Source organism: Castanea sativa, chromosome 6 (assembly GCF_040712315.1).
Source record: "Castanea sativa cultivar Marrone di Chiusa Pesio chromosome 6, ASM4071231v1".
Lineage (NCBI taxonomy): Eukaryota > Viridiplantae > Streptophyta > Magnoliopsida > Fagales > Fagaceae > Castanea > Castanea sativa.
Window position 1 is genome coordinate 33,234,295 of NC_134018.1, and position 17,770 is coordinate 33,252,064.

At 31.2% G+C, this 17,770-nt stretch overlaps 2 protein-coding genes across 2 annotated transcripts; both read left to right on the forward strand.

The window, feature by feature from the left end:
- Window positions 1-1,246: 1,246 nt before the first annotated feature.
- Window positions 1,247-3,650, forward strand: LOC142638539 (uncharacterized). The gene is made up of 3 exons (XM_075812563.1): window positions 1,247-2,227; window positions 2,376-2,906; window positions 3,020-3,650. Exons 1-3 carry the CDS (start codon window positions 1,436-1,438, stop codon window positions 3,131-3,133), a joined length of 1,437 nt encoding a protein of 478 aa, XP_075668678.1. The 5' UTR covers window positions 1,247-1,435; the 3' UTR covers window positions 3,134-3,650.
- A 4,852-nt stretch (window positions 3,651-8,502) lies between these two features.
- Window positions 8,503-10,453, forward strand: LOC142639818 (cysteine-rich receptor-like protein kinase 25). The gene is made up of 4 exons (XM_075813956.1): window positions 8,503-8,968; window positions 9,010-9,164; window positions 9,294-9,372; window positions 9,873-10,453. Exons 1-4 carry the CDS (start codon window positions 8,503-8,505, stop codon window positions 10,451-10,453), a joined length of 1,281 nt encoding a protein of 426 aa, XP_075670071.1.
- The last annotated feature ends 7,317 nt before the right edge of the window (window positions 10,454-17,770 follow it).

Here is a 17,770-nt window from a genome sequence, read left to right on the forward strand (position 1 = left end):
AGTTGGTGCCCACCTACATTTTTTTTTGGGTGAAACTTTGCACCTTGAGTTTAAGTTGCTGCCCTTTAAATTGTGCAAACAAAAAGAATTTTTTTATTACTCTACTAAAGTTTCCTTAATTAGTTGACAAATACCATTTTTTTTTACATTTAAATTTCGTACCTTATTGGGTTTAAGTTGCTGTCCTTAAAATAAAAAATTATTAGGTCCTCTTAAAGTATGATAAATGCGTACTCCTCATTCTCATATGAATGGTAGGTCCTACCATAAATTTAATTAGTGAGACCCACCATTTATGTGAGAGGAGGAATTACGAATTTATAGTACTTTGAGAATACACAATAATTTCCTCCTTAAAATTGTGCAGGCAAGCAGACTTCTTTATTACTCTACCAAGTCTCCTAAATTCATTGACAATTATTTTTTAAAACTTCGTACCTTGAGTTTAAATTGATGCCCTTTAAATTGTGGATTTGGCTTATCTCCATTCTCCAGTCCTCTGCCAATACTTTGTTAACAAAGTACTGACAAAATACTGGAGGTAAGCCAATTAGCCAAATCCTTAAATTATAGATACAAAAAAGATTTCTTTATTGCTCTAGTAACATTCTGTTCGTTCAAATGGAAATACTTATGTAAATATATTTTTCTATTTTAGGTAGCATCAGAAAAAATGGATTAAAGGAAAATTATTTTATAACTTCCTTTACTTAGCTTGGGATTAGATAGATTTGTTTTCCTTTATCTCACACAAAGCTAAATAAGGAAAGCCAAGATATAGTTTTTCAACTCATTTTAAAATTGTTAACAAATATAAGAAAATGAAATAGTTAAAAAAAAAAAGGCTTTTTTGGAAAATTAAGGAGATTTTTTTAGAAAACTATCTCATTTTCCTTAATTCATTGACAATTTTATTTTTTGAAAATTTGTACCTTGAGTTTAAGTTGCTATCCTGTTCCTTCCAAAAAAAAAAAAAAAAAAATGTTGCTGTAACTTGCGCAATTAAAAAGATTTCTTTATTACTCCACTAAAGCCTCCTTAATTCATTGACAAAAAATACTCTCCAAGGCCTACCTCAACAAGAAACGTTTTCCTCTCTCTCTCTCTCTCTCTGTCTGCAACCAATATCATCAATAGTATGACTGGACTAATTTTGTTTAATCCACCATCTGGACGGCTCTGATTGGCAAAAGGTTGGACTCTGCTGCTTGTCAAGACCTACCCCATATGTTTCTTTCCCCCATTTGGAGAAGTAACAAACTTAACACGACTTCAAGATTTCCGTCTTGCTTTCGCCGTTGATTGCGCTAGTCAACAGAAATTACTAAAGTTTCTATGCTTCACCCTTATAATATTCTGCTTTTCATTAAGAAAGCTTAAAGAACCTTAGTTCCAAGGTAGCAACAACCATCACCTCCAAGCCATTTCCTTTCCTATGATCTCCTTACTAAACATGCTGTTTGTTCAATCACCCTCCAAAAACCAATCATCTCGTTTTATCAACCTCGTTATTGTCTCGTCTTCTGTCTGTATAATCTATCTTCTTGTGTCACTATTCCTCTCATGTTCTTCAAACTTGTTACATACATATTCTTCAACATCTGAACATGTTCATGCACCCACCTCTCTTGAGCATATTGTGTTTGGGATTGCCTCTAACCGGAATTCTTGGACTAAGAGGAAGGAGTATGTTAGGCTTTGGTGGAAACCTCGCCAAATGAGAGGCTGCGTGTTCCTTGAAAGCCCTCCACCTGATCATGAACATGCCAACAATGATACTTCTGTTCCACCGGTTTGCATCTCTGAAGACACTTCACGATTTCGGTACACTTACAGGAATGGCCTCAGGTCAGCGATTCGCGTGGCACGCGTTGTTTCCGAGACTGTGGCACTCAATCATTCTGATGTGCGTTGGTTTGTGTTTGGGGATGATGACACGGTTTTCTTTCCAGACAATTTGGTAAAGACTCTCTCAAAGTATGATCATGGCCTTTGGTACTACATTGGGACTCACTCTGAGATTCTCGAGCAGAACAGGTTTTTTGGATTTGGAATGGCTTTTGGAGGGGCAGGTTTTGCTATAAGTTACCCCCTGGCAAAAATTCTGGCAAAGGTTTTCGATTCTTGTATAGAACGGTATCCACATCTCTATGGAAGTGATTCAAGGGTCTACGCTTGCTTGGCAGAGCTTGGAGTTGCTTTGACACATGAGCCAGGTTTCCATCAGGTATATATCAATTTGTTAACTCTGACACGAGTTTTGTAAATCTTGTCACATTTTGGCACTTATAAATTAACAGTTAAGTTCATCAGCAATTTTCCTTTATAATCTAGAATTAATATTTTTTTTTTCATTATGGTTTGTGAAATTTAAGGTTGATGTGCGGGGCGATTTGTTTGGTCTATTAGCTGCACATCCAGTAACACCCTTGGTATCCCTGCATCACTTGGATCACCTAGACCCTATCTTCCCAAACATGACAACCACTAAAGCTCTAGAACATTTATTTGAAGCTGCGAATGTTGATTCCCAGAGGATCTTACAACAATCAATTTGCTATGATAGATGGTTTTCATGGACCATTTCTGTTTCATGGGGTTATGCTGTTCAAATATTCCCAAACCATATATTTTTGCCAGACGTTCTCCATGTGCAACAAACATTCCAGCCATGGAAAAAAGGAAAACCTTTTGCAGAGGCCTATACATTTAATGCAAGACAACTTCATCCTGACCCTTGTAGAAGACCTATCATTTTCTTTTTTGATGGTGTATCTTCCAATAGGGATGGAATCAAGAGCAATTACAAGAAATCTTTTGTAAATTGCTCACATGACATGGCTTCACCAAGGAAACTGCAAGAGATCAGAGTGTCCTCGCATAAGTTAGACCTTGATATTAAACAGGTATTTGCTAATCAGGTTTTGTACATAAGAAGTTCAATTATTTATACATGCTTGGAATTCCATGAGATTATTGTCATTACTGATTTCTGATATGTATTCTCTTTGTAATTCAGTTGCAGGCTCCAAGAAGGCATTGTTGTGATGTGTTACCTTCTTCTGTTGGTGACGTGATGGAAGTTGAAATTAGAGAATGCAAAGAAGAGGAATTAATTTATATGCATCCATAATAGTGTTCAACCAATGCAGGTTACTTCCTATAATTTGGCATTATTGTTCCAGATGGACAGCAGACAGTAGTAGAGGCATCATTAACCATAGATCATTATCTCAGATATTAGGAAAGTGATTGGCCTAAGCCATATACACAATTTGAATATTGATCACTGTATAGTGAGCTCGTTTCATGTTCGGTTCAGAGAGCTCTCGTCCTTGAGAATTTCTCATTGTTGTTGGCTTTCTCGAATGTGAGACTATCAGAAGACCGGCAAAGCAAAAGGCCAAAAATTTCTGATTATGGGAGATCCAAGGAGAAATTTGGGAATTTTTTGCTAGCAATGATCTATTCTTTGGTTACTTTGAGGAGCTCAACAACAATCCAAATTTAATCTTACCAATATTGGGAGGTTGATATTATACCGATGTAATGAAATTTATGTATTACACACAAGAAAATTCTATATATTTAATTTACATGAATAGAACAATGTGCAATGCATCTTGTCGGCGAATATTTGCCACTTTCTCTAACATTGACACATTTGTTGCCTACAATGTACACTTTGCATTGTACTATTCATATAAACTAGTAACCATCTTTTTAGTTTTAGGAAATAAACATCCTAGTAGACTGCAAATTCAAGAGTTTAAAATAAAAACGAAAAGAAAAATATTGCAGTGATTCAATTGACTCTATTTATTTTGCAAAGCGAGGTTTATTGACCCTCTGTTCTGAAATCCCTTCTTTTTCTTTTTCTTCTTTTTACTTTTATTTTTATGGGGCTACAATGAGCCCAAATCCAAAGGAAAGCTCAAAATCATGTGGAACCTTGAGAGAGGCAAAATCTAGACCAAATGTATTGGCTAGTAAGATCCCAATATCAAAGGCAAAAGTATAACGTTTTTTTTTTTTTTTTGTTGTTGTTGCGGAAATGACCAATAGCCCCAAATCTATTACGACTAGGCAAATATATTGGCTAGTACATTATCCACTAATTATTTAGAGAGTAACAGTTTTTATTTATTTATTATTATATATTTTTATGGGAAGAGTGTCACAGTTTTGGTTGCTCTTTAGTTTACAATTTTACATGTACCTACCTGGGATGGCAAACCTTTATAAGGTGATCTCTCACTTACCATAAAAATTGGAAATTTATATATAAATATTCTTTAACTATCATTTAAAATTTTCCTTTTACTTTGAAGTGAAATGAAAGCATAGTATGGTGGAAAGTAATAGGCATCGTAAAGTAATAGATATTCTTTAGTTTGACGATGTTTATATTATAAGCAATAATAATTTCTTATGAATAACTATTCTTAAAATGAGAAATAATTATTCATCTCTAAAATGGATATAGTTGCTTACTAAGGAGTGTAATAATTTCTAAAATTAATATACACATAGAAATTATAAAAATAAAAAATCATAAAAAATAACTCATCCCTCTCTCAATTTAAAAAAAAAAATATTTTTAAGGAAATATAATTGTTTGAGTAAAATATTTCTTAAAATAAATCTCAAATTTAATTGTAATGTTATAACTCACAACCAAACTTATGAATATGTTTAGTTATTTCATTACAATAATTTATTCTTAGTAATAAAGTTAGCATTCCTGTTATAATTCTCTTTCAATGTACCAAACGAGCTCTAGCAACAATTAGAATATTAATGTTAATAGCCAAATAAATTAATTCTTTTTTGGGTTGTAATGGAACAAATTAGAGATATCCAGTTTCCATTTTTTTTTTCATCTAAAAGGGAATCCAAATATTGAGACCTTGACTTCATTTTTTAACTCTCTCTCTCTCTCTCTCTCTCTCTCTCTCTCTCTCTCTCATATTTATTTACTTTGACTACTACAACAATTGCCCTTATCGCTATCATAGTAAATAATAAATCCTTAGAATTTAATAATATTGTAATCCCTAATTTGTGTTGTTTTTGTTATCTATACTATTAATAACATGATTCCCTATTTGAGTTTCAACATTTTGTGTACTAAAATATCATCACACAAATTCTTAAACTCTCTAAGATGCCCTTATCTTTTAGTTAAATAATTTTAAATTAAGATACACAAACTAGTTAAAAGAGTAATTTACTGTTCCTAAGTTTCAGGTTTTTTCTTTAATCTTTCCTATTAAGCCTAAAATTTATGACATTATCTCTATCTCATTTTTAACATTATTTCATGTTATCTTACCTTTTTTTTAGAATGAATCTTACCCGAGGGAGTCAATCTCGTACCGGATGCTGTATCGGTTTAGTTAGCGAAATGATATATTTCGATACTGGTCAATACCGATGTACTGTTTCACGTTTACCACTATTTTATATATATATATATATATATATATATATATAAATAAAATTTTACCATAAAACATTACCTTAATTTAGAACAAATTATTTATGGTTTTAGTCTTTAGCATCAACTAAAAGAAAAAAAAAATGCAATATAAAAAACAGAAAGCTTAATTGTTTATTGCATACTAAGAAAACAAATAATACAAATAAGTTACCATTTTGCCTTTAAAAAATTACAAAATAGTTGTGTTTCGATACCGATGTGGCCAGTATTTAAACCGGTACAAAATAGCTGCGTTTTGGTACTAGTGCAAGTACCAGAATGGTAAATATTGTCTGTACCGGCTGGTTCGGTGCAACATCAACCACCTTGATCTTACCTCTTTCTTTAAAAATAAAAAACACGGTTATTTATAGATTTTTTTTAAACATTATAACACTAAACTAAAAAAACAAACAAATAAATAAAGCATTATTGCACACGTGTGTGATGAATCTAGTTATTAATATATTTTCATTGATTTTTGTAATTATTATCATCATCATCCATATTTTGGTTGTCATCATCAACTAATAATAATAATAATAATAATAATAGTAAGTTAATAGATGTTATAAATTATAGATTTAGGAAATATTTTTAGAAACTTTTATGAAATTATGAAAAGAGAAAGAAAAAAAAAAGTAACCAATTATTTGACATTTTTTATAAATATTTTTCGTAAAAGTAGTGTAAAAATTTATCTAAAATAACCAATTAACAAATTTCCTAAATAGGCATTAAAGTGATTAAATCTTTGTTAGATTTATCAAGGCAGAATCATTCCAATAGCTAGCCTATGAAGGAAGGCCCTGGCCCATGAGTTTAATGGGCCAGCCCCATCCATCATGTAAATCTACCAGTAATAATAATATAAAGTTCATAAACATAAAAATAAAGTTTCAACTTTTAACTCACGTTATTCATACCAAAAAAAAAAAAAATAAATATATATATATATATATATATATATATATATATATATACACACACACACAAATAATCGTCTAAAGTATATGTAAATAAATATCTAAACTTTTCCACAAATTATTCACATAAGTACAAATCTAAAGTTATTATCAAGTTATTAACACAAATCTATAAGTAATGATATTAAAGAATTCATTATCACATATCTAAAGATTTGAACAAAAAAAAAAATCACACAAGTTAATATAATGAAAAATTGGAACTCAAAAAACATAATTTATTTGACCATTAACATTGCTAGTTGTACTTGAAACATGGAAATGAGAGTTTACTTGAAACTTTGAAAGATTGAGGTCATCAGAATTGGGAAGAAAGACATGATCATGAAACACGATTCACATTTTAGTCGCGGGTTTTCTAGTACAAGCTTTTGACACCAAATGAAATTATGATGAGAAACACATGAGGAAAGCAGAGTCCATGTGTCATCCTTGGACTTGGCCTCTCAGTGTTTTTGTTTTCCACGACAAAAAAGTAGACTTCGTTAATCTTATAGATGACGCTATTTTCTTCCGTATCTTCTACTTTGGGTCTCTTTCTTTTAGGACCTTGTCCCTTGGATTTTTATTTGATATATACATATATTTTTTTTACTGTGTCTCTTGGTTTATTTATTTTCTTGTTAGTGATTGATTTCAACGATCTCTTGTTTTATTCTCTTGGATTATTGTTTTAGTCGATAAGTAATTTTAATAAAAGAATTCATAAAAAATATATCAATAAAAGAAGAAATCACCATCCAAAGAAAAAATATAACTCCCATAGACTATAATCCTTAGTGCTTTCCTCATTATTATGGTTTTTTATTTTATTTTATTTTATATGAGAGCTAGCCAGGAAACCGTCAGATTCCCAAAAAAACATAATATTGTTAGTTTCCTGGCAAGCTCCCTTGTTTTTTTTATTAATAAATTTATTATTTATTATATTTAAAGTTTATAATGTCTTATTCACCAAATTAGTGAAATTTGGACCAATATTTTTATTGAGTTACAAAGCCCAACATTTTTCTAGCCTGGTTTGATTCCTGCGGCCGACGAACCCATAGAGCTCTTTTTATTTTCAGTTCTCCCCATACTTAAGCATTGCATCAATCACAAATTCACAATGATCAGTATGATTTGTCTGTAGGGCAGTGCTAGTGTTTGTTACATATACACACAAACTGCTACACACTTTTTTTTTATAACTGAAATCTGAGTTTTAAATATAATTTTTAGTTAAAATTGTGACTTTAACTTACGAGGTGAGTTTGGAAAAATGTATAATAGCTTTTACCCTTGTCTATAACGCTTTAAAAAAACTCATTTGAGTCAGAAAATATTATTTTAAAGAAAACAATCATTTTGTGCCTCTTAGCCTACTTTGTTCTTTCATTATTTCCCTAAATTTTCCAATCGAATTACCATTGACGGTATATAATCAGCACCTAATTGTTAGTGGTTTAGGCCAGCCGCCGTAACAGTGATTTTAAGGTTGTCTGTAGCAGATTTTTATATTTTAGTGAGAAGTGAAGCTTTTTCCTAGTCTTTGCTCTGACTATTAAATTTGTTGCCTGTTTTACTAGAATGACTTCAACATGGCACATAAGATTCTAATTGTAATTTTGTAGAGTATTGAGTACTGGGTTCTTCTTCTTTACATTGATTTGACTCATTTGGATCTTATGGATGGATTTGCATGAATATTCAGGGGGGAATAAGTAATATATATTAGATGAGGATTAATATAATGGTTAATAGAGACATGATCATAGCTGGGTTGCCAAAAGGTCCAAAACTAAGTTCTAACATGTCATATTCGAGAAAAATTCAGCTCGTTCAGATTGTCTGAACCTTGTCATCTGTATATATTTTACATATGAAAGTCATATTAAATAATAGACCATGGATGTTTATGAATCTTCTTAGCTATAAAGTATGAGAGAGAGGCACAGTTTGTTCATGTCATACTGCTAACTAGCTATCACACCACATATTTTTCTTCCTTTGCTGCCTCTTCTACTTCACCAAGTCTCCTTCCCAACTTATATAATGCAATATTTTGCAGTGGATGTTGTCCATTTGATTTTATTTTCATGTCTTCTTTATTTATGTTCCACCAGTGTAGCTCAAGATTATGCGTATGTCAACTGTAATACTGCTAATAATTACACCTCTGGGAGTGTCTATGAGCAAAACCTAAACCTTACTCTTACATTTCTTGTTGCCAATTCTTCTATAAATGGATTCTATATCACTAGTGTGGGCCAGAACCTTGATGCAGTTTATGGCCTAATACAGTGCATAGGTGATCTCTCTGACAAGGATTGCCAAACTTGTGCATATACTGCAGCAACAGAGATCAGGAGAAACTGTAATAATCAGAAGGAAGCTTCCATAGGTTTTAATAATTGTTCATTACAGTACTCGGACAGGCGTTTTTTCCCAACTGTCAATAGTGCTCCAATATGGAGAGCAGTTAATGTGAATGATGCAACTGACTTCTTTTTAAGCAAAAGTTGGAATTTTTGGTGCAAAATATTTCATCTGATGCTGCAGCCAGTCCTTCAAAGTTTGCTGTTGGGGTCATAGGCTACACTGCTTATGTAAATATCTATGCTATGGCACAGTGCACCAGAGACTTGTTAGATAACCGCTGCTTGACTTGCCTACAAGGGCTTATCAGTTATATGCACGGATGCTGTGATAAAAAAGTAGGCAGTCGTTTATACACTCCGAGTTGCAATCTTCGTTTTGAGATATATTCGTTCTTTCTCTCACCATTACCATCTCCTCCACCTGAATTATGATCTAAATCTTCTTTATCCCCTTCATTGCCTGAGAACAATGCAACTACTACTAGAACTACATCAGAGAACAATGTAACTACAACTGGAACTTGTAAGACAAGTAATCATGCTGGTATGTTTTTTGCTCATTCATTTCAAATCTCTTGAGGGTTTACCAACAAGTATTTCATTGATCCGGAGTGTGAAAACAAATTTATCACCTTTTGTGTTAACTTAGTATGTTTCTGGTTGCATGAATGATGAAACTATTTCATGCTTATGTGAGCAGAAAACAAGAACAGCTCAGGAATTTTTGTTTTGGTGGTCATCCATTAGCTGTTGCATTGGTTATGATATCTATAATCTTCGGCTACTTCTTATGGAGAAGAACCACAAGAAAAAGAGTTGGTATATCACGTTATATCTCTTGCAGCATTCAATCAAATTGTTAGCTGTGAAATTTAAATTTCATTCTTCTCGTCTTATCAATAAACTTTGATGTAATAAAAATTTATTCCTTGGAACATTACATGATATTAGGAACACTTTTAGTATGCATTACATAAGTGAGTTTCTAAATTAAGCTTTCTGCTATCTGAATTCATATATGTTTTATATTGTATTGTCAAATAGAGAGTGTTCATGAAGGTGGAGAAAAGAGCAGTGAATCGCTTTTGATGGGTTTAAGTACACTTAAAGTTGCAACAAGAAATTTCTGTGAGGAATATAAACTTGGAGAAGGTGGTTTTGGTCCTGTTTACAAGGTACTTGGTTATCTACGATGCATATGCTATCTTTTCCCATTTCTATCTTGTAGATTGAATGCACTGCCTGTATACACCAGGGGTAAACTCTTAGATGGAAGAGAAATAGCTGTTAAAAGGCTATCAAGGAGCTCAGGGCAAGGTCTAGAAGAACTTAAAACGGAAGTAGTGTTGGTTGCCAAATTGTTGCATCGGAACCTGGTAAGGCTATTAGGCTTCTGCTTAGAAGATGGAGAAAAGCTACTTGTCTATGAATACCTACCTAATGGGAGCTTGGACAAAATTTTGTTTGGTATGAATAATTTCATGTTTTTGGTCACTAGGGAAAATCCTGAATCAGATTTGGTAACAAAAGATGCTGGAGCATCATCTCAACAATTTGAACCCAAACCAGAACCATCCAAGCAATCTATTAATGAGGTTACAATTACTGATTTAGATCCTCGCTAGCAAAATATTAGGAACCATTGTTTAAGACTGTGTACTATATATATAATTGAACTGTTGGAGCTAGCAATTCAGTGCTGGTCCTATTCTTGGTCTAGAACTAATTAGACCACAAGTTAGGTATTGAATCTGCAGAATATTGTAAGTAGATCATGGATTTTCTCTGTTATATTCATAATTAGGTTAACCCCAAATAGAATTGAAGGGTTCAACTTGACACACGCATGGCCGAATTGGAGCATGCTATATATATATATTTTATACAAGGTAGAAATTCTACTCTAGTATAATCTAAGTGTATATGTGTGTAAAGCTCCCTCATGTAGACTTAAACCCCGGCCCTTACCCCCCACACCTCATGAACACTTATACTTATGGTGTAACCATTATACCAAGGGTGTGCGGTGGTCATGCCATATATATTATATATTGTTGGATTGTGGTTGCTTTAAATAGATATGTTCTCACTATAGCAAGTGAATACACTCATTAATTATTAAGATAGTTTTATTTACGTTAAGTTTTATTATTAAAATATCAAGTGACCTATTAATTGTTAGAATAATTTACTTTAGATAAATTTTTTTTTTTAGAATACTAAATATTTTTAATACACATATAGAAGGTCTTAAAGAAACTTACAGTGATGTATATCCAAAAGGGTCTAACTCTTGAATATACAGCATAGACTTTAAACCTCTTTAACTCACACTCATTTTTCAATGTGAGATTAACCCATTGTTTTTTCTTTTGAGAATACTAAATATTTTTAACACACACACACAGGGGGAGAGGGGAGAAGGTCTTAAAGAAACTTACAATGGTGTATATCCAAAAAGGCTTAATTCTTGAATTTTAAGAAATTTAAAATATTAAGACCAAAAGTTTAAAGTAGTTTAAAATAAATAATTTGGTGTGTGTATTACAAGTTGTAAAATTAATGTTGACCTTGTGTAAGTTTCACAATTTTGTATGTCATTATATACACACACACATAAACCCTTTACTAGAATTTCGCCATCATTAGTAACTATTTTAATAACCTTTTTAAATTATGCCTTATTACACTTGCTCCTAAATTATGTGAATACATATTTAACCCATTAAACTATTATATGTTTAACACTTTGCAGCCTAAAGTAGATGGAGTTTATTTAACTATTAACTTTGATGTGAATTTACACTCACATGCAACTTGCAGACTCTTGCATAAGTGACATCACATGAAAAGAACGAATTGCCCCATTTTTAATATCTTAAAACACTCATGTGTCTCAACACTTTACATTAATTCTTGCATTGCATCCTTTGCCTCCTACCACGATTTCGAAAACCCTAAATACCCAATTCTTCAATCATCAATCCGGGCCACCAACACCACCTCACCTAAAGGGCTTTTTGGTAGTATATTTTAAATAACAGTTTTCAATGTTTAAACAACATTATTCTTATTTTCACACATTTTTTCACTCACACATATTTCTAAAAAATACAAATAACGTTCTAGAACAATATTATCAAATGGGCCCTTAATTGTACGTTTAATTAAAATGCTACAGTAGCTTGGTTAATACTTTCTTCTTTTCATGTGTGATTATTGATGGCACTTACTTGGAAATATTTGTTGTTGTAGCTTCTTTTGGGACTTTTACTGTGCATCGTTCTCATGATTGTTTCATACTTAGGTTAGGTGCTCAAGACAAATGTTATTGATTTTCATGATAAAAGTTGGTGATCATACTTTACTCAATAAAGGTTTAAATGATTTGAGATTCAAGTAATCTGTTAATGAGAAAAGTTGGAGAGACCAAAATATTTCCTTCTTCTATGTTGCATGAGTACAAATTTTTGTGACCATCAGCCAGACTGACTTATAAACGATTTCCTTCAATCTCTCTTATAGGGAAGAGAACACACCATGGCTATAATTGTTTTTATCGACGGACAAAAAGAACGTCTGATCCTGAAAACTTTATAACTTTAGCAAAATCTAATATATGAATCTCAATTTTTACTATATCTCTGCAACTGTGATCTGTTAACAGTATTTCAAGTGTGAAATGTTCACCGCAAGATTAAATTAACGAGGGACGTGATGTTTTAAAGAGATTAAAGAAGGGTAATTCTGTCTTTTCATGTGATGACACGTATGCATAATGTCACTCGTGCAACTAATTTCCATTTAAAATTAACGTTTAAATAAACTTTGGGGGCAAATGTGCAACTTAAAAAGTTACCAGAGTAATAGTTTTTTTTTTTTTTTTTTATGAGACTTGAGTAATATTTTAGCGGAGCAAGCATGCATTCTCATAGTTTAAGAAGAAGTAAGTGTAATAGGAAGTATAGTTTCTTTAAAACCTTCTCCTCTATCCCAATGTGTGTTAAAATACTTATAATATATTTGGTAACTGTTTTTTCTTCTTAGTTTCTATTTCCAAAAACAATTTTCTATTTTTGAGATTAAAAAACTTATTTGGCAACCCAAAATGGACATAAAACAAAAAGTATTTTCAAAACTCAATTTATGAAGTAAACTGAAAACATTCAAAATGTTGTTTTTAGTTTTTAATTTTTAAAAATCAATGAAAAAACGCATTTAATTTAATGAATCTGTCCCATTTAATCTCTCTCTCTCTCTCTCTCTCTCTCTCTCTCTCTCTCTCTCTCTATATATATATATATATATCAAATTATTATATATAATAAAGGCGAAACTACACTATTGGTCCCTAAAGTTTATTATGTGTGTGCAATTGGTTCCTCAAGTTTGAAGCGAGCACAATTAGTCCCTTAAGTTTTAAAACTGAGTTGTATTGGTCTTTTTACTAACTACCGTTAACGATGTTACTTACGTGGCTAATGGAACAATGACTTAGCATTTTTTTAAATGATGTGGCGTGTTTTTAATTAAAAATTAAAAAAAAAAATAGTTTTCACGTTAGATGAAATTGGAAAATCATATTGACTGGATTAAAAACAAATTTGATATTTTAAATTCCTATCAACAGTCAACACCTTCCACCAAAACTCAGCCACACTCACCCACCCAAACGCCACCAAATCTGATCCAAACCACCCAAATCCGACCTATAGACCCCAAATTTGACCAAAAAACATAGCCACCTCTACCACAGCGAACCCATCCCCACCACCATCAAACCCACACACCCCACAACAAAAAATCAGCCACAAATCAAAAGCAACCACCATCGGCTACCCACAAATCAACCACAATACCCACAACAAAAAATCAAAGCAAAAAAGGAAACCCCAGCAACCCCACTCCACCACCGTTGCATTGCACACCACCACCACTAGTAAACCCATTGCCAAAAAAAAAATCATAGACCCAGTAAACCAGCACCACCACAGACCACCATAGACTCACCACACAAAATACCTATACCAAACCCACCACCATAGCACCGCCGATCTCCACGGAACAAAACCATGCCACGAAACTCGACACCGATGGTGGCTTTAGAGTCTAAACTGAACTCGTTCCTCGCAAACCGAGCTAGCAGTTGCGATTTCCCAACCGACGAGCCTCCGATCAACACCACCTTGAACACGTAGTCTATCTTCTACTGCAAATTCGCCGTCTCTCTATCACACAAACACTTAAAAATCTACAAAATCCGATCAAATTCAAAGAGAGAGAGAGAGAGATACGATCGCCAATCAATCAAGATTGGAGCTGATTTAGCTTCAAAGAGCCAAAGGCTTTGTTGTATACAGAATTTTAGATATGGATTATTGGTTTGTGAAATTTACAGTGCATAGAGAGAGAGAGAGTTAGGGTTTGGAGGAAAACGGAAGGAAGGAAGAAGAGAAATTGGATTTTTGAAATGGTGGAATGGAAATATCAGATTTGTTTTTATCCAGTCAATATGATTTTTCCATTTCATCCAATGTGGAATTTTTTTTTTAATTTTTAATTAAAAACATGCCACATCATTTAAAAAATGTCAAGTTATTATTCTATTAGTTACGTAAATAACACCGTTAACAACAGTTGGTAAAATGACCAATACTACTTAGTTTTAAAACTTAAGGGACTAATTGTGCTTGCTTCAAACTTGAGGGACCAATTGTGCATACAGGGTAAACTTCAGGGACCAATAGTATAGTTTCGCCTATAATAAAAGTTAGGCTTAGATGCCGTGGTTGCATCAAGTGGCAGCATCAAATTGCAAAAATTTTTAAAAATTTTTAGATTTTAAGAAAAAATATATATAAGTTTTCTTCACCATAATTTCTAAGTGGATATAATTTTTCTTCAACTATTTTCTTAAATTTTTAGATTTTAAGAAAAAAAAAAAAAATATACATATATATATATATAAGTTTTCTTTGACTATAATTTCTAAGTGGATATAATTTTTTTTCAACTATAATTTTGAAGTGAATAAAAATCTTAATTTGATTAAAGTTTAATTACACTTGCTGCATTTCTAAGTGGATAAAAACAAAAATCATAACAATTAAAAGCCATGCATTAGGTTAAAGCAATTCATCTTGCACTCAAATGTGACTTAATCTGAAGATGAAGGTTATGTATAAAAAGCAGTGTCGTGCTTCCTTGGCCAATAAGACCCCGGTGAGGTTGAAACTTTAATAAAAGTATATACTTCAGGTGGCCTAGTAATTGGCATATTACATGGTGGTTTAATTAGCTTTAGACTTTTTGTTCATATAAAATTCTTCAATGTGGAGTATATATATCAAATAATTCATAATTAATACCCATCATACGGTTCCTTTGCGCTATTATTCTTTTCTTCTACTTACAACTTTACAAGTATGTATTTGTTTACTCTATTTTTTTTCCATCAAATTGAATATATTTTGTGTATTTGTTTAAGTTGATTTCCTTAAGTTAATCCAATTTAGAGAATTGTTATGTATTTTCAATTGATTTTTTTTATAATGTTAGTTTGATTGTTTAGAAATTATATAAGAAATTGAGCTTTCATGTCTAATTAACTAAGAAATTAATTTTTTAGTTTTGCGGTAACTCTTAGTCTGTGAATCTGTGATTGATGTTTGGAAAGCTTAATTTATGTACTACATATGTAGGTTGGTTAATTATGTGTTTCCGAGGCTTACTCGGTTAACTATGTTTTTTTTAATTATATATTATAATATGTTTTTAATTTTTAATCCCAATCAAAAAAAAAAAATTTAATTGCCGCTAAAGGGCTTGAATCAGGTTAGTGTCTCCATGGAACCATAACTTGCACAAACCAATGAGGCTGCATTGCAATCTCACTAGGAACTCTGGAACTAGCGTACATGTTCCAGGACATTCTTAGAAGAACAAAGTTTCTCTTCAAACTAGTTTGGAGAGAAACTCTTCAAACTTCTCATATATATATATATATATATATATTTTGTGAATTTTGAGAATCTAACTGTTAAATTTCATGTTCCTTATGTTCTTAACATACGTATTAAATTTCGTTCAAATTGGATATTATTTACTATTTGATCAATTAACTTATTTTTTATATACAACTTTAAATCACAAAAACTTGAAATTATAACATTTATTTGATGATATAGCAATTGATCTTTAATCTTCTTGAAATTTTGTAAGCATTAAGAATGTAATAAGAACATGCGATCTAACAGTTAGATTTTCAAAATTCACACTCAATATAAAGATATATGATGAGTTTGTAGGGTTTCTCTCCAAACTAGTTTGGAGAGAAACTTTGTTCTTCTTAGAATAGGTCTAAGTACTTCTAATTTATATATTATTATGTATTTCCGAGGCTTAGTAAATACTATATATATATAAAATCGCAGCCTCTAAAGCTCCCATAATTTTTCACGTTAGCACAATATTTAAATAAAATTATTTTTATTTAGTCCAAACTTAACAAGGAGTGAAACTCTATTTCTCTAACAAGTTCAACTTAAACTCAAACTCATCATTTAAAAAAAAAAAAAAAATTTGTTTAGTCCAAACTTAAGAAGGAGTAAAACTCTATCTCTCTAACAAGTCTAACTTAATCTCAAACTCATCATAATCATTTTTTTAAACAAAATTAATTTTGTTTAGTTCAAACTGAATAAGGAGTGAAACTTTACCTCTCTGATAAGTCTAACTTAAACTCAAACTCAAACTCAAACGTTGATTAAAATTTTTTTTTTTTGAATAAATCCTATATTAAGATTATCCTGAACGTGGCTTTGTTTGGATAAATATTAAAATCATCAATTACTGATAAAGTTCAACTTTTTTGGATAATAAAACAATTCTACTGCAACTTCTTTGAAAAGTAATTTTTGTACATAATCCACCAAACTCTTTTTAGCTGTCTTTTATAAGATAAAAAAACTTGCAATAATTGAGATTATTTTTTTGAATGTAACCCATCTTTCTTTTATATTTTTCTATTGTTTAGTCATATATATTTTGTTTTGTTTCAATAATTTCTAAGTAGTGAATTATCTGATATTTTAATATTTTTTGGTCTTTTAGAAATTTTAATATCTGAAGTTTTTAGTTATTTTTTTGCAATATTTGAAATTTTCTGATAAATTTTTTGTAAGCCATTGCAAGTTTGAGCAATGACTTCTTCTATAACACAAATTGAAGTCATACAAGAGCAAATCATGCAATGGTGTAATTTCTTAATCAATTTAAGATTTTATAAAATTATTTTAGTCTACCTCATAAATATGTAGGTTCCTGTGCATAGTACAGATTAGCGACTAGTGAGTTAGTATTAGAGTTCAAATCTAAGTAACAACATATTTTAGTATTTTCTATTTTTTTTTCTCCAAAAACTATCTTTTTAATTTCAACTTACCAAACATGTTTTTTATTTCAAAAATACAAAAAAAAATCTTTATAATCCCAAGAACAAGTTTTTGAAAATAGAGAACAAAAACGGTTACCAAACATAACCTTAGTATTCTAAAAAAAAAGTATATTTCAGGTGGGTACTATAATTATTAAATTTAATATTTAGACAAAAAATAAAAGAATATTAACAGCTACTGTAATTATTATATTTCATATCACAAAAAAGGAGTATTAATAATTACCATAATTATCAAATTAAATAATTAGAAAAAATAAAAACAAATCATATATATATATATATATATAGAGAGAGAGAGAGAGAGAGAGAGAGAGAGAGAGAGATGTGTTCAAGTTATACCTGGTGTAACTCTTGTAAAGTTACACATTTTTTACACCATAAATTTCTAAAAGATCTAACGGTTAAAAAAGACACCATTAATTAAATGTTATTGCTTTCTACTTTTGTCTCTCTCCTTATTTATTGTTTTTCACTTGATTAAAGG

Coding starts and splice junctions, on each gene's coding strand:
- LOC142638539 (XM_075812563.1), top strand. CDS start 1,436: ATGATCTCCTTACTAAACATGCTGTTTGTTCAATCACCCTCCAAAAAC. Junction 2,228..2,375: donor ATGAGCCAGGTTTCCATCAG/GTATATATCAAT, acceptor GTGAAATTTAAG/GTTGATGTGCGGGGCGATTT. Junction 2,907..3,019: donor TAGACCTTGATATTAAACAG/GTATTTGCTAAT, acceptor TTTGTAATTCAG/TTGCAGGCTCCAAGAAGGCA.
- LOC142639818 (XM_075813956.1), top strand. CDS start 8,503: ATGCAATATTTTGCAGTGGATGTTGTCCATTTGATTTTATTTTCATGT. Junction 8,969..9,009: donor TGACTTCTTTTTAAGCAAAA/GTTGGAATTTTT, acceptor CTGATGCTGCAG/CCAGTCCTTCAAAGTTTGCT. Junction 9,165..9,293: donor ACGGATGCTGTGATAAAAAA/GTAGGCAGTCGT, acceptor TCATTGCCTGAG/AACAATGCAACTACTACTAG.